Raw genomic sequence first — 22,440 nt, 5'->3', positions numbered from 1 at the left:
TAGTAAATATAGAGATGCAGCTATCACTAATACATAATGATTTCATAGTCTCTGGATATATATACAATAAAGAGATTGATGAATCATGATAGTTCTGTTTTTAATATTTCAAAGATACTTCATACTGGTTTTCAAAATGACTGTACTAATTTACATTTCCCTCAACAATGCATAATAGCTCCCTTTTCATATACTTGCCATCACTTTTTTTTCCCTCCTTTTAATAAAAGCAGTTCTAACAGGTTTTAGGTGATATGTCGTTGTGGTTTTTATTGAAATTTCTGTGATGATTAGTGATGTCAAACATTTTTTTCCTATACATACTGGCCATTTGTCTTTTGAGAAATATCTGTTTAGGTTGTTGGCCCATTTTTAAAAAGGGTTATTTGCTTTCTTGCTATAGATTTATTTGAATTCCTTGAAAATTCTAGATATTAATCACTTACCAGAAGTGTAGTTTGCAAATATTTCTTCCTGTATGTTGTATGGTGAAATTTTGGATTAATGAAATCTCACTTGTCTATTTTTACTTTTGTTTCTTGTACTTTTGAGATAATATCCAAAAGAATCTTTGCTCAGACCAATATAAAGTGTTTCCTCTCTTCTAGTAGTTTTATAGCTTCAAACCTTAACATTTTAGTCTTTGATCTTTTTTGAGTTGATTTTTGTATATGATATGAGATAAGGTTTTAGTTTCATTTTTCAGTATGTGGATATCCAGTTTTCATTGTTCATAAGTCTTTTATGACTCATTGTATTTCTGTGGTATCGCTTACAATGTCTTTTTCCCGCCATCTGACTTTCTTCATTTGAGTCTTCATTCTTTTTGTAGTGTAGTAATAGTTTGTCAATCTTGTTTATCTTTTCAAAAACCCAACTCTTGGTTTTATTGATTTATTTTGTTTTCCCTGATCTCCATTTTAGTTATTTCTGCTCTAATCTTTCTTATTCCCTTCATTTTTCTACCTTTGGGTTTAGAAATGATCTTTTTCTGGTTCTCTGAGATGTAGCAATAGGTTGTTTACTTGAAATTTCTCCTCTTTTTGATGTAGGTATTTACTGCTGTAAGTTTTGCTCTAATATTGTTCTTTCTGCATTCCATAAATTTTGGAATGTTGTGTTTTCGTTATCATTTGTCTGAAGGTGTTTGTTTGCTAAGGATTGACCCCAGCGCATCAGGCATACATGTTCTACCACTGACCCGTGTCCATCCCCAGCTTGTCTCAGGATTTTTTTGATGTCCCTTTTTTATTTCTTCTTTGACCCATTGGTTATCCTGAAATATCTTGTTTAATTTCCATTTATTTGTGTGTTTTCTAAGATTTCTCATTACCAATTTGGTCTAATTTTTTATCATTGTATTTAGAAAAGTTGGTAGGTAACAATTTTAGTTTTCTTAAGTTTGTTCAGACTTACTTTGTGCTGTAACAGAACTATCCTGGAGAATGTTCTGTGTGCATTCTAGAAGGATGTGTCTAATATTAGTTTCAGATGGAATGTTCTGCATATGCCTGTTAGGTCACTTGTTCCAAAGTATAGTTCAGATTCAATGTTTTCTTTATAATTTTCTCTCTAGATTATCTGCCTATTGTTGAAGTATTAAAGTACTCAATCTGTATTGAAGTCATCTACTATTATTGTGTTGCAATTTATTTCTTTAGATCATTTAATATTTGATTTATATATTTAGGTGCATATATACTTCCAATAATATCCTCTTGATAAATTGACTCCCTTAATTTTTATGTAATGGCCTTTTTATTTATTTATTTATTTTTTTGCAGTTTTTGACTTAAAATTTTTTCTTATTTGATGTGTATTGCCAGCCCTGCTCTGATTTGGTTTTTATTTGCATGTACTATGCTTTTCCATTACCTCATTTTCAGTCTATGTATGTTCTTAAAGATTGAAGTGAATCTTTTATAGGCAACATATAGTTGGACTGTGTTTTGTTTCATTTTTGTTTAAATTTGACCACTCTGTGTCTTCTGATTAAAGAATTTAGTCACCTTCAAAGTGATAATTGGTAGGTGAGAATTTAGTGATACCTTTGTAACAAAGCCTTCATACAGAACCCAGGTTTCTGAGAACTTCTAATTAGCCAAGTACATTCCTGTCCTTTATTTCCTAAAGTCAGGAAATAACTACCTACCATGACATGTAGTTTAGACCTTTTAATTCTGTTCCAAAACTATTTCATTCACAGTTCTTCCAAAAAATTTTTGACCTATTTTCAGTTTATTATCAGTTGTGTCTGCCTCTTGATAAACTTATTAAAGATATTGTTCTCTGATATAGTACCCTTTATTTCTACCATTTTCATTGGAGTCTGCTGAATTCTCCATCTGTTTATGCATGCTATACATCTTTTCTATTAAGGCCTTTTAAATCATAGTTATTTAAAAGTGATTTTCTGATCATTCAACATGAATCATATCCCATATTAATTCTTTTATTTCTTGATTTAAGTTTTTCTTACATATTCTATATGTCTTTTTTTTACTGCATTTTGCTTAATATCAGATATCACATGTAGAATAATAATACAGGCTAAGGTGAATAATATTTAGATTAAAAATGGGACTGCTTCTTCTGTAAGGTGGCTAGTATGGGTGATTTAGTTAATCTTATAAGTTATTGAGCTGGATTTGGATTTTGTTAATGATATAGTCACTTTCAGTGCATCACGTATCAATGTTCTTGCTCGGCCTTAACCTTTTGGTAGTCCCTGTACTAAAAGGGCACAGAAGGACACTCTTCATGTTCTTTCCATCTGTCTTTTACTCATTTACAGACCAAGACTGTGGATAGGGCATATTCTCAGCTCTAGATAGGCTTTAATCTTAAATTCTCTGTGTTATTAATTCCTATGATTAGGGCTGTCTCAGCATTTGTGTTTCTACTCTTCCTGCTCCACTCCCTGCAGTCAGAGTCCATCTTACCTGTGGTCAGTCTTTTGGGTAAGAGATGGTTTCTGGTCTCTCCCCTAGTGTTACAGTTCTGTTTTGTGGTGTTCTAAGATCCTGGTAGTGGAGGACGTTTTTGGCCCTCCTTCACAGCAGATGATTTTTGCTTCTCTCATATAGAAACAGTGGATCTTTTTTTTTAGGCTGGGCAGTGGGAAGGTTTTCTGCTCCTTTCTCAGAGACAAGTTTTACTTCCTCTCCTCCAAGAGAAACATTGTATTTTTTCCTAGGTTTGAGGGCAGAAGACTTTCTTACTCTTCTCCAAACATCTGAAGGCTTTTGCTTCATAATAGAGAAAGAAGGGCTCAGGGAAGGGAACCTGGTTTTGTGTATATACTTCAGTGGCAGCCAGTTCCCACAGGTCCATCTGTACTGTCCAGGAAGGATCCTTGTATTTTTTCCAGTCCTTTTTATGAGCATTTAATGGAGGCCTGTGGCAAAGAGCTGGCAAATGAGGGCATACTTCCTTATGTTAAGGACTTCGAAAAAACTGTTACACTGTGTTCTCACTCCAATTGTCTTAAGATTTTCCCTGATTCTTTTTTTTTTTTTTTAATATATTTTAGTTGTAGGTGGACATATCTTTATTTTTATGTTGTGCTGAGGATCAAACCCTGGGATTCGTACATGGGAGGCAAATTCTGTACCTCTGAGCTACAACCCCAGTCCCCTGATTCTTTTTTTATTAAAAATACTTTTAGTTGTAGATGGACACAGTACCTTCGTTTCATTTATTTTATTTTTATGTTGTGCTGAGGATCAAACTCGGTGACTCACATGAGCGAGGAAAACTCCACCACCCAACCCTTGCCTGATTCTTATGTGTTTTTATGACAGCCATTTTCATTTGCTCTGCCAAAAGTGAGACGGTTTGGGTATCCATTCCTTTTCACATAAGGGCTTATCATTCTTTGGAAATTAGCTTATTTGATTGACTTATTGTCTTGATTAGCTAATGGGCGTAAGGAAAATTATCATGTGGATTATTTGACCTTTTCTTATTTATAGGTGGTAGCAGTATTGTAGATTTCTAAATGCTAAGCAGAAGCAGACCATCATGAAACTTGTGGGATGTGTATGTCTGCCTGAGTCTAAATGTATTTTTTTCCTTAATGTAGACTAAAGCAAAAAATTTTAAAAAGCTAAACTTTTAGAGTAGAGTTGGCAACTGGTTTCATTTTATGTGGTCCAGAATGATTTCCTTGGATATATATATATTGCCTTCCAGGATATCTGCTTCCTTAGCTTTCCTTCATTATTCAGGCTTACTGCTATGATTTTACTTAGGACATACTTCAATAGTCTTGCTTCTAAACAGTATGATTTCTTAAACATTTGCTATGAAAATCTTATATTTTAAGAAATTATTGCAATAGTTATTCTTCACGATCCTCAGTGGCCCAAAGGAATTAGTTCCTTTCAGATAGTTCTACTCCTGCTCCTAGGGAGTAATTGATTTAGGTAATCTGACTGAATATTTTCAATTTTTCTAATATGTTTTATGCCATTTACATTTTGATTTAGAGTTTTGGAGGCTGGAAAGGCAAATGTTATTTTACCAAAAAGTTCACCAAGTGGAGTAACTCACGTGATTGCCAGTAATGCAAGAATCAATGCTGAGAAAGAAAAAGATAACTTTAAGGCTCCATTTTATCCAATTCAGTATCTAGGGGATTTTCTTTTAGAGGTAAGTAAGATAAATAGTAGACATTTTTGAATATTTATTTTATAAAGCACCCATGTAGTGAAATGCAGTCATCCCTTGTTGCCCCAGAGGATTGATTCTAGGATCCTCTTCACATGCCAAATCCATGGATGCTCAGATCTCAAGTCCTTTATGTACATTTATCTTCCTATATGCTTTAAATCATCAGTAGATTATTTATAATACCTATTAGAATGTAATTGCTATGTAAATAGTTGCTATACTGTATTCTTGAGGGAAGAATGACATGGAAAAAAAGCCCATATGTGTTCAGTCTGGGCGCAGCCTTCATAGGCCTAACTATATTTTCCAACTGGGATTGGTTTGAATCTGTGAAATTGGAACCTGTGGATATAGAGGACTGACTGTTTATATTATAATTCTAAATTGTGAACATAAAGTCATTGAAACTCATTAAAATGGTAATATTTTTAAGGTAATTGCTTTCGCTTATTTCGACATTGAAGAATACCTCAACATATTTGGAGAAAGCTTAAGTTTAATTTTGTCTTTTTTTTGAATCTCTACTTTTGTTTTTAGCACTTTAATGGTATATTCTACAAAATAATCTTAAGCATTTTAATGTCAGTATAATAAAGTAGGAGTAGAATACATGGCATCGTGTGAGCAATTTAGGGGTTATTTTTTCTTTGGCAATGAGAGTTGTTTCTAAGAGTTCAGAAATATTTTCCTGTTTTATTTCCCTACCTCCTTCTTTCCACATGGTGTACATACCAGCCCTCAAGTTGTTTGAATGGGGATTAAAACCTGGAGGAAAGCTTCTAGGAAATAAGCATAGAAGAATTTATAAGTCACTTAGAGTAGAAAAGAAACCTCAGTGTGTCCCAAAATAGCCTTGATCTAGGAAAAAGTATTTCTTTCTGTGTTATCTCAACAGATACCATCAAATGATTTCTAATACTTTATGTTGGAGATTTGGGAATCACCTTTAAACCTTCCTTTCCCTTACTTCTCACGTCTTGTTAACTACCAAGTCCTATTGATTTTATCTCAGGTGTTTCCTGAATCAAATCACTTTTGTCCTTCCGTATTAACATAATGAGTTCATCTTTCCTCTGTGCTCCTGGAGCACATTTGGCTTCAAGAATCATGACTAGGGGCTGTGGTTACAGCTCAGTGGTAGAGCACTTGCCTAGCATGTGTGAGAGGCACTGGGTTGGATTCTCAGCACCACAAAAAATAAGTAAGTAAAAGTATTGTGTCCATATACAACTAAATAAAGAATTTAAAAAAAGAATCATTCTCTTTTCCATTATTATTATTATCCTAGTCATGTCACATAGAACCTGGCAAGTGGGTCCTCATTTAATACCTGTTAGTTTAACAGAAAAATTGTGGGAGACCTTTGAGTCTTCTGTGAGTACATGTAATATATCATTCTGTAAATATTTTTCCCTAGTAAGTAAGAGCAAGGTAGATTGGAAATTTGCCATTAGTGTAAGAAATGAATCTATTTGGACTATTGATAATCTTGATATGATAGATCTGGGAATGAGCATGTAAACCAATTCAGTTCAGTGGAACATGAAGAGGGATATGTAAGAACTTCTAGGATGTTTCTTCCTCATTTGAGAGAGATCCACTGGCAGACTGACTCCTGCTGGATGTGAACATGAAAGAATGTAACCTAAATTACTACTAGTAATTGACCATGAGGAGTACTAGTAACCTTAGGAATGTTAGCCTTATAGATAGCAGATTTTAAAGGTACAATCTGAACTCTTGCTGATGTTAGAGTCCCTGGGTTAACCAAACCTTGAAACCACATTGGAAGAAATTGCCATTCTGCAAGATAATACATTTCCATTTTTTAAGTGAGAGTTGGTTTTCTCTTATTTGTATCTGAAAGCTTCCTATCTGATACACCTCTTTGAATAGTTTAAATGTAATAACTGTCAACAGATTCAAAATCATTAGTAAATGTATCTGAATTTTCTCTTTTCTATGCAAAGAAATAGTTAGAATATAATATATATGTATTATCCACAGTCCTGCTTTGCAGTAATCTGAAACATTCAAATTTAGATGCTAAAGTAGTAGAGAACAGTAATAGAATATCAACCAAAAGAGCAGATAGTTTCTGAGTTTATATTTAGTTTTAGAATACATTGTTCCTTAAGTTCTGAACCAGACAGCCGAGGGTTCATAACTAGTAAACTAAAGAAAAGATATTGTACTCAATTCTTAAGAGAAATTAGAAAGTTAACTTCGTTTCAGTGTCTTGCTTTTATTCTACCTCTTTCACATAGAATATTTAAAATGTTCCTCATTAAATGTATTCTGAAATGTCATCTAAGAAGAGTTGCTATGTAAATTGAGTTAAAAATAACAAACACTCACTAAAAAATAATTCTGTTTAACCTACTTACACCTTTTAGAAAGCTTCTGAGTAACACAATCAGGGATATATTTAGCTCAGGTTTACAGATATTTATTGAAAACTATTGCTGTACCAGGTACTATGCAATGTACTAGGAATATGAAAATAAATATGACATTTCAGACTTTGAAATGGTCTACTATTTAGTGATGGAGAAGGAATGCAGAGATTATTCATTGCAGTTCAGTGTGAATTTCACATTGGTAAAACTATGCAAAGCAGAGCAATACCGAGGAACAAATGATTAATGTATCTCGGTGGTTTGATCCATGGAAGGCTTCACAAAAAGGAGAAGATACTAAGGAATACTTAAAAATTCTTTTGACTCTTTATTTAAGAGAAAATAAAATAAACCTTGGAAAATATTATAGAAACAAACCAGACCCAACAGAAAAACAAAAGCAAAAACAACTTTTTGATCTAGATAACCAATTTGTGAACCAGATTTGTAATTTACTTCTTGTGACTCTGGAGAAGTTATTTATCCTGTATCTTAGTTTTTTCCTTTTTATGAAAACTAATATTTAATGTTGCTTCACTTGTTGTTAATGCAACTATTACTCTGAGCTAATGTTTATTGAGTAATTACTGTGTCAAGCAATATGCTAAGCATTTTATACCCTTAGTCTTATTTAAACCTCACGTTCTTTTCTGGTATGTCTTATGCTTCCATTAATAGTTGACCATATTCAGGTACAATGAGGTTAAATAACTTGCCCCAAATCCCAGAGCTGTCATGTATGAGAGCAAAAATGTAAGGCTACCCACTCAATACACTTTTACTTCTTTTGAATACATTTTGATTTCTTTTGTTAGATCTCCCTTCCATAAGGTAGTAAATAACCATAGGATTATAAAATACTATTTAAGAATCATGGTATAAGTACAAGTTAAGAACTAAGTAAACCTCAAAGGATTCTTGTTCTTTACTCGATTTCTCTGGCTTTCTGTATTCTTATGATTCCCATAACCCAGTCTCATGAATTCATTCAAATTTTGTGACAAATGCCTTGGCTACATATTGGAATAACACCTGGAGACTAGAGTATATCTATACGTAGTCCAAGTAAACCCTTGAAATAGAATCTCATTACCCCAACTGTCCTATACTATTAGATAGTAGAATAAGTTGCTAAATAAGCTGACTTGCTTGTACTTAGCACTGTACTATGTAAAATATACTAGATACAGTCCTTCTTTCCTATATCATGTGGAGACAAATGCCATAATGCCTAGTACATAGTTGGCATAAAGAAATAAGAAATATTTATAAATAAATAAAAAATGAATATTTACAATTAAAATAATTGTAATTGTTGGTTACTTTTTATAAAAAAATTGGTTACTTTTTGTTAAGAGTAACCAATTAGAGTATTGGTGACTTAGAGAAAAATATATGATTTTTTTTTTCTGTATAAAACATTGTTTTGTTTTTTTAGAAATTTCTGAATGCCATACTTTGTGAGGTTATGATTTTAAAATAACCCAATAGCACATGCGATACTAGAATCATCCATTCTCATTTATAGGTCATAAATAACATCTGAAAAGGGTACATAAGTAAACAGTATGTTTCATGCCTCATTACTAATGATAATGGTAGTTTCCTTTGCACCCTCTGGAGCTGGAATCTATGTGGGGTTAATTAATCCTGTATTTTAGACATTTCCTGGTCTGGGTTGGGGAATTGTCCTTCAGTTGTATACCATGTTAAATGAAAAGCCAGAAACTTACTTTTTTTACCCTGCAGATTAATCCTTAATGGAAATTACTGTGCATTCAGAGTAATTCTTTCTTTGATAGGAAGGAACTAAACTCTACATTTTTCTTAGTTTTCAATTTCACTTTCTGAGTTGCTGAAGAGGAAATTCAACTACTCTTAAGAATTATTTCTTGATTACAGAATAACAATATGCTAAGCCCATCATATCCACATAGGAAGCCTGATATAAGTGAGAGGGAACCAAATGTCATATTAGAGGCCTTAACACATTTAGATTTTATTGTAATCATGCCCTTGGAGGGCATTGATTCTCCAAGCTATTTGGGTAAATGTGAATCTCTAAACACCTTTCAGAAGTACATTTTGGGAGCTGTCGTGAACTCACCTTTACTCTAATTCTTTATCTTAACACTTCTAAAATTATATGTATAGGGACATATGTGAGTATTTGTTAAAAAATTGGTAGTCAGTTGATGAATTCAGTTTGGATTTATTGGCAAGAGAAATTTGAGAGAGATTAAAAAACAAAAATTACTGTTTTTAATCTTGTAAAATCAGAGTTGTGAATTCAGCAATTGCTTACTTTTATTTTCCCTCCCTTACATGAGTGGTAAACTTGCAAGTGGGAAGTCTTATGTCTTAGCTTTTTTGTTGCTGTGACTAGATGATCCGACCAGCACAATTAAAGAGGAGGAAAGGTTTAATGAGGGCTCACAGTTTCAGAGGTCTTAGTCCATAGAAGATGGACTCCATTCCTTGGGGCTCAAGGTGAGACAGAACATCATGGCAGAATGAGTGTGGCAGAGGGAAACAGTCCGCATCATCAGGATGCAGAGAGTCTTCACTCTCCAGATACAAAATATATAGCCCAAAGCCATGCTTCAATTCCAGTCTCTTCCAGCCACACCCTACCACTTCAGTTAATATTTACTTAATCCCTTCAGGGGATTAAATCACTGATTGGGTTAAGACTTTTACAACCCAATCATTTCTCCTTTGAACCTTTCATTGTTTCACACATGAGTTTTTGGGGAACATCTCATATCCAAACCATAACATCTTATCAGTAAACAACTAAGAAGAAAAATAATCCAAAAAACAATCTATCCATAATCTGATAATTTTTAACAGAGCTATGGTAACAAAAACAGCATGGTGTTGGCACCCAAACAAACATGAAGACACAGAGCCAAACCCATATAAATATAGTTACTGCGTACTAGACAAAGGCGCCAAAACCATGCATTGGAGAAAAGATGGCCTTTTCAACAAATGGTGCTGGGAAAACTGGAACTATATGCAGTACAGTGAAATTTAACCTCTGTTTCTCATCCTGCACAAAACTCATCTCAAAGTGGATCAAAGACCTAGTAATTAGATCAGGAACCCTGTACAAACTAGAAGAAAATGTAGGCCCAACACTTCAACTTGCCAGCTTAGGAACCAACCTCCTTAATAAAACTCCTAAAGTGTAAAGAGCAAGATTAAAAATCAATAAATGGGGTGGCATCAAACTAAAAAGCTTCTTCATAGCAGAGGAAAAGAGTGTGAAAAGACACCTGTACCTCAAATAGGACATTAATTTCCAGGATATACAAAGAACTCAGAAAACTTAACATCAAACACACACACAAATAACTCAGTTAATAAATAGGCAGAGTAACTTATCAAAAAAAGAAATACAGTCAACAAATCTATGAAAAACTGTTAACATCTGTCAGATAAATGCAAATTAAAACTACACTGAGATTTCATCTCACTCCAATGACAATGGCAGTTATCAAGAATACAGGTTAGCCAGGCAGAGTGGCACATGCCCATAATCCCAGTGGATTGGGAGACTGAGGCAGGAGGAGCAAGTTCAAAGCCAGACTCACCAGTTTAGTGAGGCCTTAACAAACTCAATGAGACCCTGTCTCCAATTAAAATACCAAATGAACTGGGGATGTGGCTGAAGTAGTTAAGTGCCGAGTTCATTCCCCAATACAAAAATAAATAAATAAATAAACAAGTAATAAATTTGGTGAGGATATGGGGAAAAGGGTACACTCATACATTGTTGGTGGGACTGCAAATTACTGCAACCACTTGGGAAAGCAGTTTAGAAATTCCTCAAAAAAAACTAGGAATGGAACTACCATTTGACCCAGTTATCCCAGTCCCTGGTGTACATCCAAAGGCTTTTAAATCCTACTACAGTGACGCAGCTACATCAAATGTTTATAGCTGCACAATTCACCGTAGCCAAGCTATGGAACCAACCTAGATGCTCATCCACAGATAAATGGATAAAGAAACTATGGTATGTATACCCAATGAAATATTAGCCATAAAGAAAAATGACTGTGACATTTGCTGGTAAACAAATGGATCTGGAGACTGTCACAGTAAGTGAAATAAGCCAGTCCCCCAACACTAAAGGGTGACAGGGAGGGAAAGAATAGTTCAGAATAGTTCAGTGTATTAGACAAAAGGAAATGAAGGGGTGGGAGCCGGTGATAGGAAGGAATAGGAAACACAGTGTAAAGAATATGACATAACTTTCCTATGTACATATATGAATCCCACCATCATGTACATCCACAAGACTGGGGACCTAATCATGATATTAAGTGCATGTATAATTTTATCAAAATGGACTCTACTGTCATGTATAAATAAAAAATCTTGATTGAAGGGAGACAGTATGCACATGTGTAATCTTTGTGTGACTCAGAATGCGGAGGCAGGAGGACTACACATTTGAGGCCAACCTCAGCAATTTAGCAAGGCCCTAAGCAACTTTGTGAGACCTTGTCTCAAAATAAAAAGGGCTAGGAATGTAACTCAGTGTTAAAGCACCCCTGGGCTCATTCCCCATTACCACCGCCAACCCCTTGGGGCAATATGGATCATAACTTTAAGTTGGACAGGGACTAGATAAAATATTTTTTCTTGATTAGTCATAAAAAAGATTGTTACTAGACTTAGAAAGCATTTTTTCTTGAGGCAAAGTGAAAGCACTTTATTATTCACAACCTTTGTGGTAATAATTTTTTCCTTGAAAGATTTATATGTGTTTAACCTTTTTTAGGAGGATATGTTTTATACCCTTACTTGACTAACAAAGTAGTACAGAATTATAGATTAAATTCTTCTTTAAGTTAAATTCTTCAAGAAGTATATAATGTTGAAACTACATTTAGTTAATTGCCTAAACCATTTTTACATACATACAGAAAGAAATTCAGAATGATGAAGATTCCCAAACCAATTCTATTTGGAGTAAACATAGCAGTCAAGAAAAAAACAAAGATTTCAGGAAAGATGTGGAATTTCTTGAAATGAAAGGTGCCTTAAGAGGGACCATGTGTAGAACCCAGGTAAGATTTTATAGGCTAAAAATTACATATCTGGATTTTCCTATAGAATTGTTGGATAAACAGTACATGGCAGAAATAACATGAATTTTGAAATCTGAAAGCTGATATATCTCAACCTTGGATTTATCTAAATTTGAATATTTAACGGCATATATAACAAAAATTTTTAAAAACATGGATTTTGATTAGCATGAGGAAAAATAGGAAGGACTTAGAACTTCAAGGACTGTGGTTGTCATGTCCAAGTTTTCAGATGTCAGCAACAAATAAAAATGACATTCTACTCTAGCAGATATATTCAATTATCTTGTTTCATACTGTGTTTTATAAAATAGTCTGTTGGTTAATTTACTAAATTATCATTAACTTAGTAATTTTTAGTTGTCTGTAATAAAATACTTTTATGTGTAACTAAAAACAATTCAAAATAATGTGTCAAATATTTTAAAAAAAAAGAATTCTAGGAACAATTTGGAACTTTGTAAATTGAATAGTCCTTAAATAAATTCTACATGGCAGAATTAGCTAAAAATTTAAAATACTTTTGCATATTTTTCAGGTTTTTCCAAAGTATATTTGATATTGATATGACTTTTAAGACTACTTTTATGATCACCTGTGCATACTTATACAAGAGGCCTTGAGGGTTGATGTGTCTATTGAAATATGCATAATAAATTATAGCATAAAGTATTTTTAAATACATAAATGAATATAAAATCATGAAGTTATTAAAATATAGTTTTGACTAAATGTGGAAAAAGAATAAGATTTTGTAAAAGATAGAAATTATTAAAATACATCTAGAAAAATGTATATAAAACAGGTAAAAATTTCTCATTTGTACAATAAATTTCATGGCATAATGAGTAAATAAATGGTTCGTAATACTCTTTACTCTGAATTAAGCATACAGGTATACCAAATTAAGTGTATATGTAAATGTACTGTAAAATTTAGGGAACTACAATATGTATGTTCTGCTTTATCTGAAATGTAATATGATTTGCAGGGTTTTTTACTTTTTGTATTTCATCTCGTATCAGTATTTTGTAAAACTTACCCTCTTCAGTTTTTCTGTTGGGACTTGCATTGTTGTGTTGAGGCTATCTTTAATCCACAGTCTAATTAAAGTAATTTTATAAATATACAGAAAGAAATGCAAAATCATGATGAAGGTATTAATGTTAGTTGTATTCTAAGTGACCATCACAAAAAAGAAAAATTCAGAGAATCCAGTAAAGATTTGAAATTTGTTAAAATGAGAAACACCTTAGGAAGGCATACATATGGAAATCAGGTAAGACTCTAACAATTAAAAATAATTTATTTACATCTTCTTTCTAAATTCATCAAATACAGTGGCATTCATGAAATTTCTTTTGTTATATGAGTATTTATAAAATATTTGTGTACAGTTCCTAAATGTATATTCTTTAACTATGTATATATATATGCACTAACTATATAAAGAAATAGGCTTACTAAATTTTTAAGCCACTGCTGTGTCATTTCTTAACCTTATCTCCCCTTCTCCCTTTTGCCCAAAAGTATCCTTTATTTTAGAATTTGTGTTATAGTCTTGCTTTTCCTTATGGTTTTACCAGTTTGGTGAATACCAAACAAATATTTGTTTAGTTTTGCCTGTTAATGGACATTTTGTAGTTCATGCTATGTATAGGCAATTTTTGCTTGTGTATATGTTTCAATGTTTGACTGTGTCACACTTATATCCTTGATAAAGCATTTCAGTTTTCTTTTAGTTGATTTGTGTGTTTGATTGGTGGATTTTTAAAATTGTGAATAATTCTTTGAACAGTGTAAACATTATCTTGTGGGATTCTTGGTACACAACAAATTCAGGAATTTCTCTAGCTTAGGTTATACTCCTAGGAATGGAATAACTGGGTCATAAGTATTTTGCATATTTAATTATTCTAAAGCCTATTTCCCTAAATGTTTGCTAATGTACACCTATTCCAATAGAGAATAAGGTTTTCCTTTTATGTAGAGCTCTGTTTTTAATGTGGTATTGTGTTGTAAGTCACCCTTCTTGAATTTATTTAGATTTTTTAAGATATATAATTTATATTGATACTTGTTTAATTGTGGTTTAAATACATATAGAAGGAAACTAAGCAAAAAGATGAAGACATTCAAAAGAATTATACTTTGAAGAAAAAACGCAAAAAAGAAAGTGATTGCAAGAAGAACATTGAACATGACAAAATTAAAAGTACCTTAAGAAAGCATATATATTACAGAAATCAGGTAAATCTCTGTAAACTAAACTGTAGTTTTAATTTTCTCTGTGTCTTCCTAGTATAATCTAGACAAATAATCTTGTTTTTATAATTGCTTGCTGTGTTCAATGTAACCTGTATGTCTTATGAAAAACTTTTGAGTTGATCTGGTATAATATTGTAGTTAATGTAAGCAGTTTTGCATGAGTACACAAATTTGAGTCAATTATCAAGGTATTCAAATTAATTTTGTTGTGCATGTATACAACCAAAAAAAACAAAAATCAGAAAAACCAGAGGTTCTGAAGAAAGTCTGAATTTCTTAAAATTTAAATACAAATGAACAACCTTTAACTCTACATATGTATGTAGTTCGGGTAATACATTCTCATGTAGATTTTGTTTTTTTATTCCTCTTCCTTAATATAACACAGATCATTTATAATACGACAGCTTGTTTTTCAGTGGAATTCTAAGATAAATTACTTCTATAGTATAACTTTATTTTAAATTCTAAGCCACAACATGTTTATGCCTGTTGAACATTCCTAATCCAAAAATCTAAAATCTGAAATGTTCCAAAATTTGATACTTTTTAATATGACGTGGAAAATTTCATACCTGACCTCATATGATAGGTTGCAATTAAAACAGGCCACATGCATTACAAATATGGTGTAAAATTACCTTTCGGCTATTCATATTTGGATTTGACTTCTGTTCTTCGCATATTTATTTATGCAAGTATTCCAAAATCTGAAACTCTTATTGCCCTAAGCATTTCAGATAGGAATACTCAACCTATAAACATACATTCAGAAAGTCCTTCTGAAAGATAAATAATTTTACATGAACATGGCAACCAAGAAAACAAAGAGGTTTCAGGAAAAGACTTAGAACAGGTTGAAATGAAAACTATTTTAAGAAATTACATTTGTGTATGTCAAATAAAACTTTCTCAAACTGAAATGTTTGCTTCTTAAAGCTTTTCTGTGGGCTGAGGAGATAGCTCAGTTGGTAAAGTGCTTGTCTCATAAGCACAGGGCCCTGGGTTGGATCCCCAGCACCACACACAAAAAAAAGTGCTCTCAGTGTATTATCTTGATAAATGATTGTGAGAGTCTTTGCTACAGATAACATTGAATAAATGAGTTTTTATATTGTCCATTATGATAGCTTTGTGTTGGTACTATCTTTAACACATTTGTCTAAAGTTCTTTTATGTGTGTACAGAAGGAAATGAAGAATTCTGTTTTTGCTAATTATACCAAAGAAGCAAAAACCAAGGATACCAGGACAGATGTGGATATCATTGAAATAAAAAATGCCTTAAGGAAGCACATATATAGAGCTCAGGTAAAACTTAGCACTCTAAAAATTTTGTTACATTCGTATTTTTTTCTAGTATAACCAAAACATAATTATATACATATGCACATATAACATGAATAGTTAGTATGTTTAATGTCATTAAACATATTTTAATGTTAAACATAATTAAACATAGCATTATACAATGTTTAATATCATTAATGTCATTCTTTTCTGAGTTCACTAATACCTCACTAATAATATTACAGATAAATTGTGTTTATAGAGTACTGTAACTTTTTGTTGGATGCTTGGTAACTTAATATTTTGTATTTCAGTCCAGTTGTTTGCACTATGACTTTTGATCTTTGATGAAATTAAGAAAAATTATGTTTTGATATATTATCCAATTTTTTCTTGTCATTGTTGAAGCCAAAGATTTATTGTTTTTATTTTAAATTTCTTATGTTAATAACAAGTTTGAGCATACTTGATTATTTTACTTCCCATTCATACATTCCTTCTACTGTCAATTGCCTATTCATATTCTTTCCCCATTTTTTCATTGGGTTGCTTGTTTTATATCCTTGCTTCTAGAACATTCTAGAATCAGTATTCTCTGTTATAACTTGGCTGCAGGGATTTTTTCAGGACAATCTTTTTTAAAATATGCAATTACAGAAATTTTGAAACAGCAGGGCAATTTATATGTGATTGTATACAAAAGGGCTCTTATATAAACTGTTGTCCCCATTTATATTTTCATTATTAGTATATTAAGGACAGTGGACCTTTTTAGCTCTTCAGAGTGAAAATGACCTTAGCTTTTAAGTCATTTTAATTTAGAAGGAAAAAATTGAAAATATTCATACTCACTACTTATAAGTGTTTATGAACCAAAATAATGAAAGTTGCTAATTTGACCAGACATGACTATCAGATTAATTATAGCTATTAATGTGTTCCTGGATCTGTTTTATGTCTGGCTAAAGTTTCATGCTATGCAAGCTGAAGTGTATTTTTCAACCTAAAATGTCAAATTTAAATTATATGGTTTCTGTTTTATAGGCTGTCAGATACAACTGCATTAGAATAGAAAAACAACCAGTGTACAATGTAGAGGTAAGAGGCTTGGAGTTGGGTGGTGATGGGGCCCAAAAAGAAACCTTGTCTTTTGTTATTTTTTAGTCATTTTGATTTAAAGGAATATGTTATCTATACAAGAAAGTTTCCTATGATATTTGAAATGTGGTCTAATCTGAATTAAAAAGAAAAAAATTCCATACTATTGTAAAAAGTGATCATGGGAATTAAAGCTTACCTTGTGCTTTGACAGGTGAAATATTGATTCTTATTTCTTGCATTTGATAACCTTCATAATTACTGCTTTCAGATTAAGTTTTTGATATCTTTCTAAAGTATATTAATTTTAATATTATTAGTTCTTTAAAATTGGTTGTTTTGTTCTGTAAAGTCTTCCAGAGTATTTTTGACTCACCTAATCCAAAGTAGTTACTTATATTGTTAAAAAATGTTTTGACCATGGGGAAATGAATATATTTTATAAAACTAAGTCTTACATTAGTGCGCATCTTTAGAGTTATTTATGGTTCTCTAACAATTGTTACTTTTTGCCAAAACTGATTGTCCTTGATGATATCTTAATATATTCAGAATATCTTATTAGATATAGTCTGTTTTCAAGTTTAAAAGAAGAACATTTGCACCTAAGAGGAAGTCTTCTTTATCAACTAAACTTTGCCTCTTTCTTTAAAGATTTTCTTTTAGAGGTAGGTAGTATTTTATCACTATTTAAGGCAACAGAAAATAATAAATATAACAGTAATTTACATTTTTTAATTGCCTTCTTGTTGTAAAACACAACCTTCCTCATCATCTTTTTTGAACCACAACACACCCTGGTCAAGTAGTGAGGACAGGAATTATCTTCATTTTACAGATGAGGAAATTAAAACTTCTTACTAATTCAAGATTTAATCCCAAAATTTCACCTTCTGTTCTTTGAGTCATGCAGTCTTTTTTTCTTAGGTTAAAAATGCTGAATTTCCTAGAGGTGTATTGAATTTAATTGAAAGTCTCATAGAAGGACAGTTTTTTAAAGAAGCAATTGAAGAACTTTCCTCATTGCAAGCACATTATATCCCTCCTGTATGCCTTCTTCATGCTCTTCTAGAGAATGTTCTACAAGTAAGAACAATCTTATGGGTTTATATTCTTTTTTCAAAGGATGTTAAAATGTGAATATTTTCTCATTTTTATGTTTATTTTCTCTTCTCAATTGTATTTCCCACCCCCACCCTCAATTTACTAGGAAATGAAATACTTGTTTGTTATCACTTTTTCTATTTTTTTTTAACTATGTTCAGATACTATTCTAAGTATTTTGGCTTATTTTCTCAGAATTTACAAGATAATTTTCTCTTGGATGAAAAAGGTACCTGATTTTTCCCATGGCAGTAAGGTTATCCAACACAAAGTTCCAATTATAATCATCTAGAATACTATTTAGTAAACTACTCCTTTAGTACATTGTTACTAATCATTTCTATTTACAATATTCAGAGAAAATGAACATAAGAAATAGCTGTGGAAAGATAGTTTTCTAATTATGTTAATAAAGGTGCTGATTTTATACATAGGCATAAGCTATCTGACTAATGTTAGTGATAAGTAAGAATGTTGCATGAAAATATCTTACCTTTAGTTTCTTTTAGATGACTTTGGGAACTTAATCTTATTGTAACTATGAAAAGAAAAGTGAAAGTTTTTATTGTAAGTTAGCTCTAATAGCTAACATTACCTAATTTGTGTGCACCTGTTTAGAGTGTGCCTCTCAGTTACACTGTTTAATTAGATAGATATGATACTTCTATCTGATCTTTGTCTAAACACATACATTTGGCAAAAAGTTAGGCCAGAGTTGTTATCTCTAGTATTAGAATGAATTCTGTTCAAAATGTGCTTTAGCTATAGTATTTTATTTGTTTGTTTATTTTTAAATAATAGGATAACATAGATACGTTTTCTGGTCGATACTTTCATATATTGTCAGCTCTTCTTCATTTGCATCCTCCTTGGAAGTCCCCAGCCATGTCAAGATATTACTTAGAGTTGTTTCAGTGTCCAACCTGTATGAAAGGAGCCTGGTCTTTAGTAGAAGTGCTTATCAGGTAAGGACTTTCACTTGTGAGGATGTTAAATTTAGTATATTAGTTGTTGTTACACTATGTATAGAATTAGATTTCTATTTTTAGAAAAAGTGTATGTGTAGTATATTTGTGTGTAGTATTTATGGCAAAACTTACAAAGGTTTAAGTCTTAGGTCATATTTGGGTTTGTGTCCGTGTCCTCTATTCTGTACCATTGATCTACCTTTCTATTTTGGTACCAATACCATGCCGTTTTTCTTACTATTGCTTTGTAGTAGAGTTGAAGATCTGGTATTGCAATACCCCCTGTTTCACTCTTCCTGCTAAGGATTGCTTTAGCTATCCTGGGTTTCTTATTCTTCCAGATGAATTTCATAATTGCTTGCTCTATTTCTGTAAGGTACGTCATTGGGATTTTAATTGGAATTGCATTGAATCTGTATAGCACTTTAGGTAGTATGGCCATTTTGACAATATTAATTCTTCCTATCCAAGAACATGGAAGATCTTTCCATCTTCTAAGGTGTTCTTTAATTTCTTTCTTTAGTGTTGTATAGTTCTCATTGTAGAGGTCTTTCACCTGTTTTGTGAGATTGATTCCCAAGTATTTTATTTTTTTGAGGCTATTGTGAATGGGATAGTTTTCCTAATTTCTCTTTCTCAAGATTCATCACTTATGTATAAAAATGCGTTGGATTTATGGGCATTGATCTTGTAACCTGCTACTTTACCGAATTCACTTATGAGTTCTAAGAGTTTTCTGGTGGAATTTCCAGGTTCCTCTAAATATATAATCATGTCATCAGCGAACAGGGATAGTTTGAGTTCTTCTTTTCCAATTCGTATCCCTTTAATTTCTTTGGTTTGTCTAATTGCTCTGGCCAGTGTCTCAAGAACGATGTTGAATAGAAGTGGTGAAAGAGGGCATCCCTGCCTTGTTCCAGTTTTTAGGGGGAATGCTTTCAGTTTTTCACCATTTAGAATGATATTAGCCATGGGCTTAGCATAAATGGCCTTTACAATGTTAAGGAATGTTCCCACTATCCCTATTTTTTCTAGTGTTTTGAGCATGAAGGGGTGCTGTATTTTATCAAATGCTTTTTCTGCATCTATTGAAATAATCATGTGATTCTTGACTTTAAGTCTATTAATATGGTGAATTACGTTTATTGATTTCCTGATGTTGAACCAACCTTGTATCCCTGGGATGAAACCCACTTGATCATGGTGCACTATCTTTTTAATATGTTTTTGTATGCGATTTGCTAAAATTTTGTTGAGAATTTTTGCGTCGATGTTCATTAAGGATATTGGTCTGAAATTTTCTTTCCTTGATGAGTCTCTGTCTGGTTTAGGTATCAGTGTGATATTGGCTTCATAGAATGAGTTTGGGAGGGTTCCCTCCTCTTCTATTTTATGGAATACTTTGAGAAGTATTGGAATGAGCTCTTCTTTAAAGGTTTTGTAGAACTCAGCTGAGAACCCATGTGGTCCCGGACTTTTCTTTGTTGGTAGGCTTTTGATGACTTCTTCTATTTCAGTACTTGAAATTGGTCTATTTAAATTGTTTATGTCCTCCTCATTCAGTTTAGGCAATTGATATGTCTCTAGAAACCTGTTGATGTGTTCGAAATTTTCTCTTTTGTTGGAGTATAGATTTTCAAACTAGCTTCTCATTATGTTTTGTATTTCAATCCTGTCTGTTGTGATATTTCCTTGTTCATTCCGAATTTTAGTGATTTGGGTTTTCTCTCGTCTTCTCTTTGTTAGTGTGGCTAAAGGTTTATCAATTTTGTTTATTTTTTCGAAGAACCAACTATTTATTTTGTCCATTTTTTGTATTGTTTCTTTTGTTTCAATTTCATTGATTTCAGCTCTGAGTTTAACTATTTCCTGTCTTCTACTACTTTTGGTGCTGTTCTGTTCTTTTTTCTAGGGCTTTGAGCTGTAGTGTTAGGTCGTTTATTTGTTGAGTTTTATTTCTTTTATTAAATGCGCTCCATGAAATAAATTTCCCTCTAAGTACTGCTTTCATAGTGTCCCAGAGATTTTGATATGATGTTTCTTTGTTCTCGTTTACCTCTAAGAATTTTTTAATTTCCTTCCTAATATCTTCTGTTATCCATTCATCATATAATAGCATATTGTTTAATCTCCAGATGTTGGAATAGTTTCTGTGTTTTACTCTTTCATTTATTTCTAACTTCAATCCATTATGATCTGATAGAATACATGGTAGTGTCTATCTTCTTGTATTTGCTAACATTAGCTTTGTGGCATAATATATGGTCTATTTTAGAGAAGGATCCATGTGCTGCTGAGAAGAAAGTGTATTCGCTCTTGGTTTGATGGTATATTCTATAAATGTCCGTTAAGTCTAAATTACTGATTGTGTTATTGAGATCTGTGGTTTCTTTATTCAATTTTTGTCTGGAAGATCTGTCCAGTGGTGAGAGAGGCGTGTTAAAATCACCTAGTATTATTGTGTTATGGTCTATTTGGTTTCTGAAATTGAGAAGGATTTGTTTGACATACATGGATGAGCCACTGTTTGGGGCATAGATGTTTATGATTGTATATCTTGCTGATTTATGCTTCCCTTAAGCAGTATGAAATGACCTTCTTTATCCCTTCTCACTAACTTTGGCTTGAGGTCCACATTATCGGAAATGAGGATGGATACTCCAGCTCTTTTGCTGTGTCTGTGTGCATGCTATGTTTTTTCCCATCCTATCACTTTTAGTGGGCTCCTCCCACAGGGCCAGATACTCCAGCTTGTTGGAGCAGGCCCCCCAGTGAAAGAATTTCTGTACACAACCAGCTCCAAGTCCCTAAACCAGCGCACAGCGAGCTCCGGCCCCCCCACAGGTTGCTTCAGAGACCAGGACAGGGCAGCCAGGGATTTCCGAAGCAGCCCGGCTCCCTCCGGCAGCAAGAGCCTTTCCAGGCTAGCTTCTCGGAGCGGACCGCCCAGTTAGAGCCTTTCTACACAGAGCCAGCCACAAGTCCCCAGGCAAGCGGATTCCTCCAACCCACAAGCAGCCTCTGGGACCAGGGCTGGGCAGCCAGAGACCTCTCCAGGCAGCCCTCCCTGCCCCCCTCCAGCCACAGGCTTTTTCCACGGGGCGATCCAAGATGGCGGACTTGAGGGTGACTACATCTCCAGTCGCTCCAGAACCCAGGAATCAAGAAGGGGAGGCATTGAGAGACTTGGACTAAAATAGAACCACGGGGTGAGTTCCCCAGCCGGTGAAGCTCGGCCTGGGCGGCAGGCCCAGATTCGGCCGGTTTATTAGAGTAGGGCAGGGTAGCTAGAGTCTTCCCCAGGCAGCCCTGGGCACTCCAGTGGTGGGCTCCTCCCACATGGCCAGCTTCTCAGAGCAGGCCCCCCAGTGAGAGCCTTTCCACACAGAGCCAGCTCCAAGCTCTGGAGCCAGTAGCGGGGTAGGGACACCTTTCTTTGGAAGCACTGCATTATCAAGTTACTCCAAGACATCAGGCTACTGAAAGCTGGGAAGTGATACACTAGAAATCTACAGGGACACTATAAGCCAATAGA

The 22,440-nt window shown here is 33.3% G+C and overlaps 1 protein-coding gene across 2 annotated transcripts in view; it reads left to right on the top strand.

The window, feature by feature from the left end:
• The window catches only part of LOC306664883 (SMC5-SMC6 complex localization factor protein 1), an 83,826-nt gene that overhangs the window by 27,870 nt on the left and 33,516 nt on the right, over positions 1-22,440 (top strand). For both annotated transcript variants that reach the window (XM_079146015.1, XM_079146014.1), the window contains 8 exons: positions 4,491-4,653; positions 12,014-12,157; positions 13,311-13,457; positions 14,285-14,428; positions 15,634-15,756; positions 16,780-16,833; positions 17,761-17,919; positions 18,739-18,902. In XM_079146015.1, coding sequence (XP_079002141.1) covers positions 4,491-4,653; positions 12,014-12,157; positions 13,311-13,457; positions 14,285-14,428; positions 15,634-15,756; positions 16,780-16,833; positions 17,761-17,919; positions 18,739-18,902 — 1,098 coding nt within the window. The remainder of the gene's footprint in view (positions 1-4,490; positions 4,654-12,013; positions 12,158-13,310; positions 13,458-14,284; positions 14,429-15,633; positions 15,757-16,779; positions 16,834-17,760; positions 17,920-18,738; positions 18,903-22,440) is intronic.

Source organism: Sciurus vulgaris (assembly GCF_902686455.1).
Source record: "Sciurus vulgaris genome assembly, chromosome: 6".
Taxonomy (NCBI): domain Eukaryota; kingdom Metazoa; phylum Chordata; class Mammalia; order Rodentia; family Sciuridae; genus Sciurus; species Sciurus vulgaris.
The sequence above is the reverse complement of the archived record's forward strand: the minus strand, read 5'-3'. Positions and strand labels throughout refer to the sequence as shown.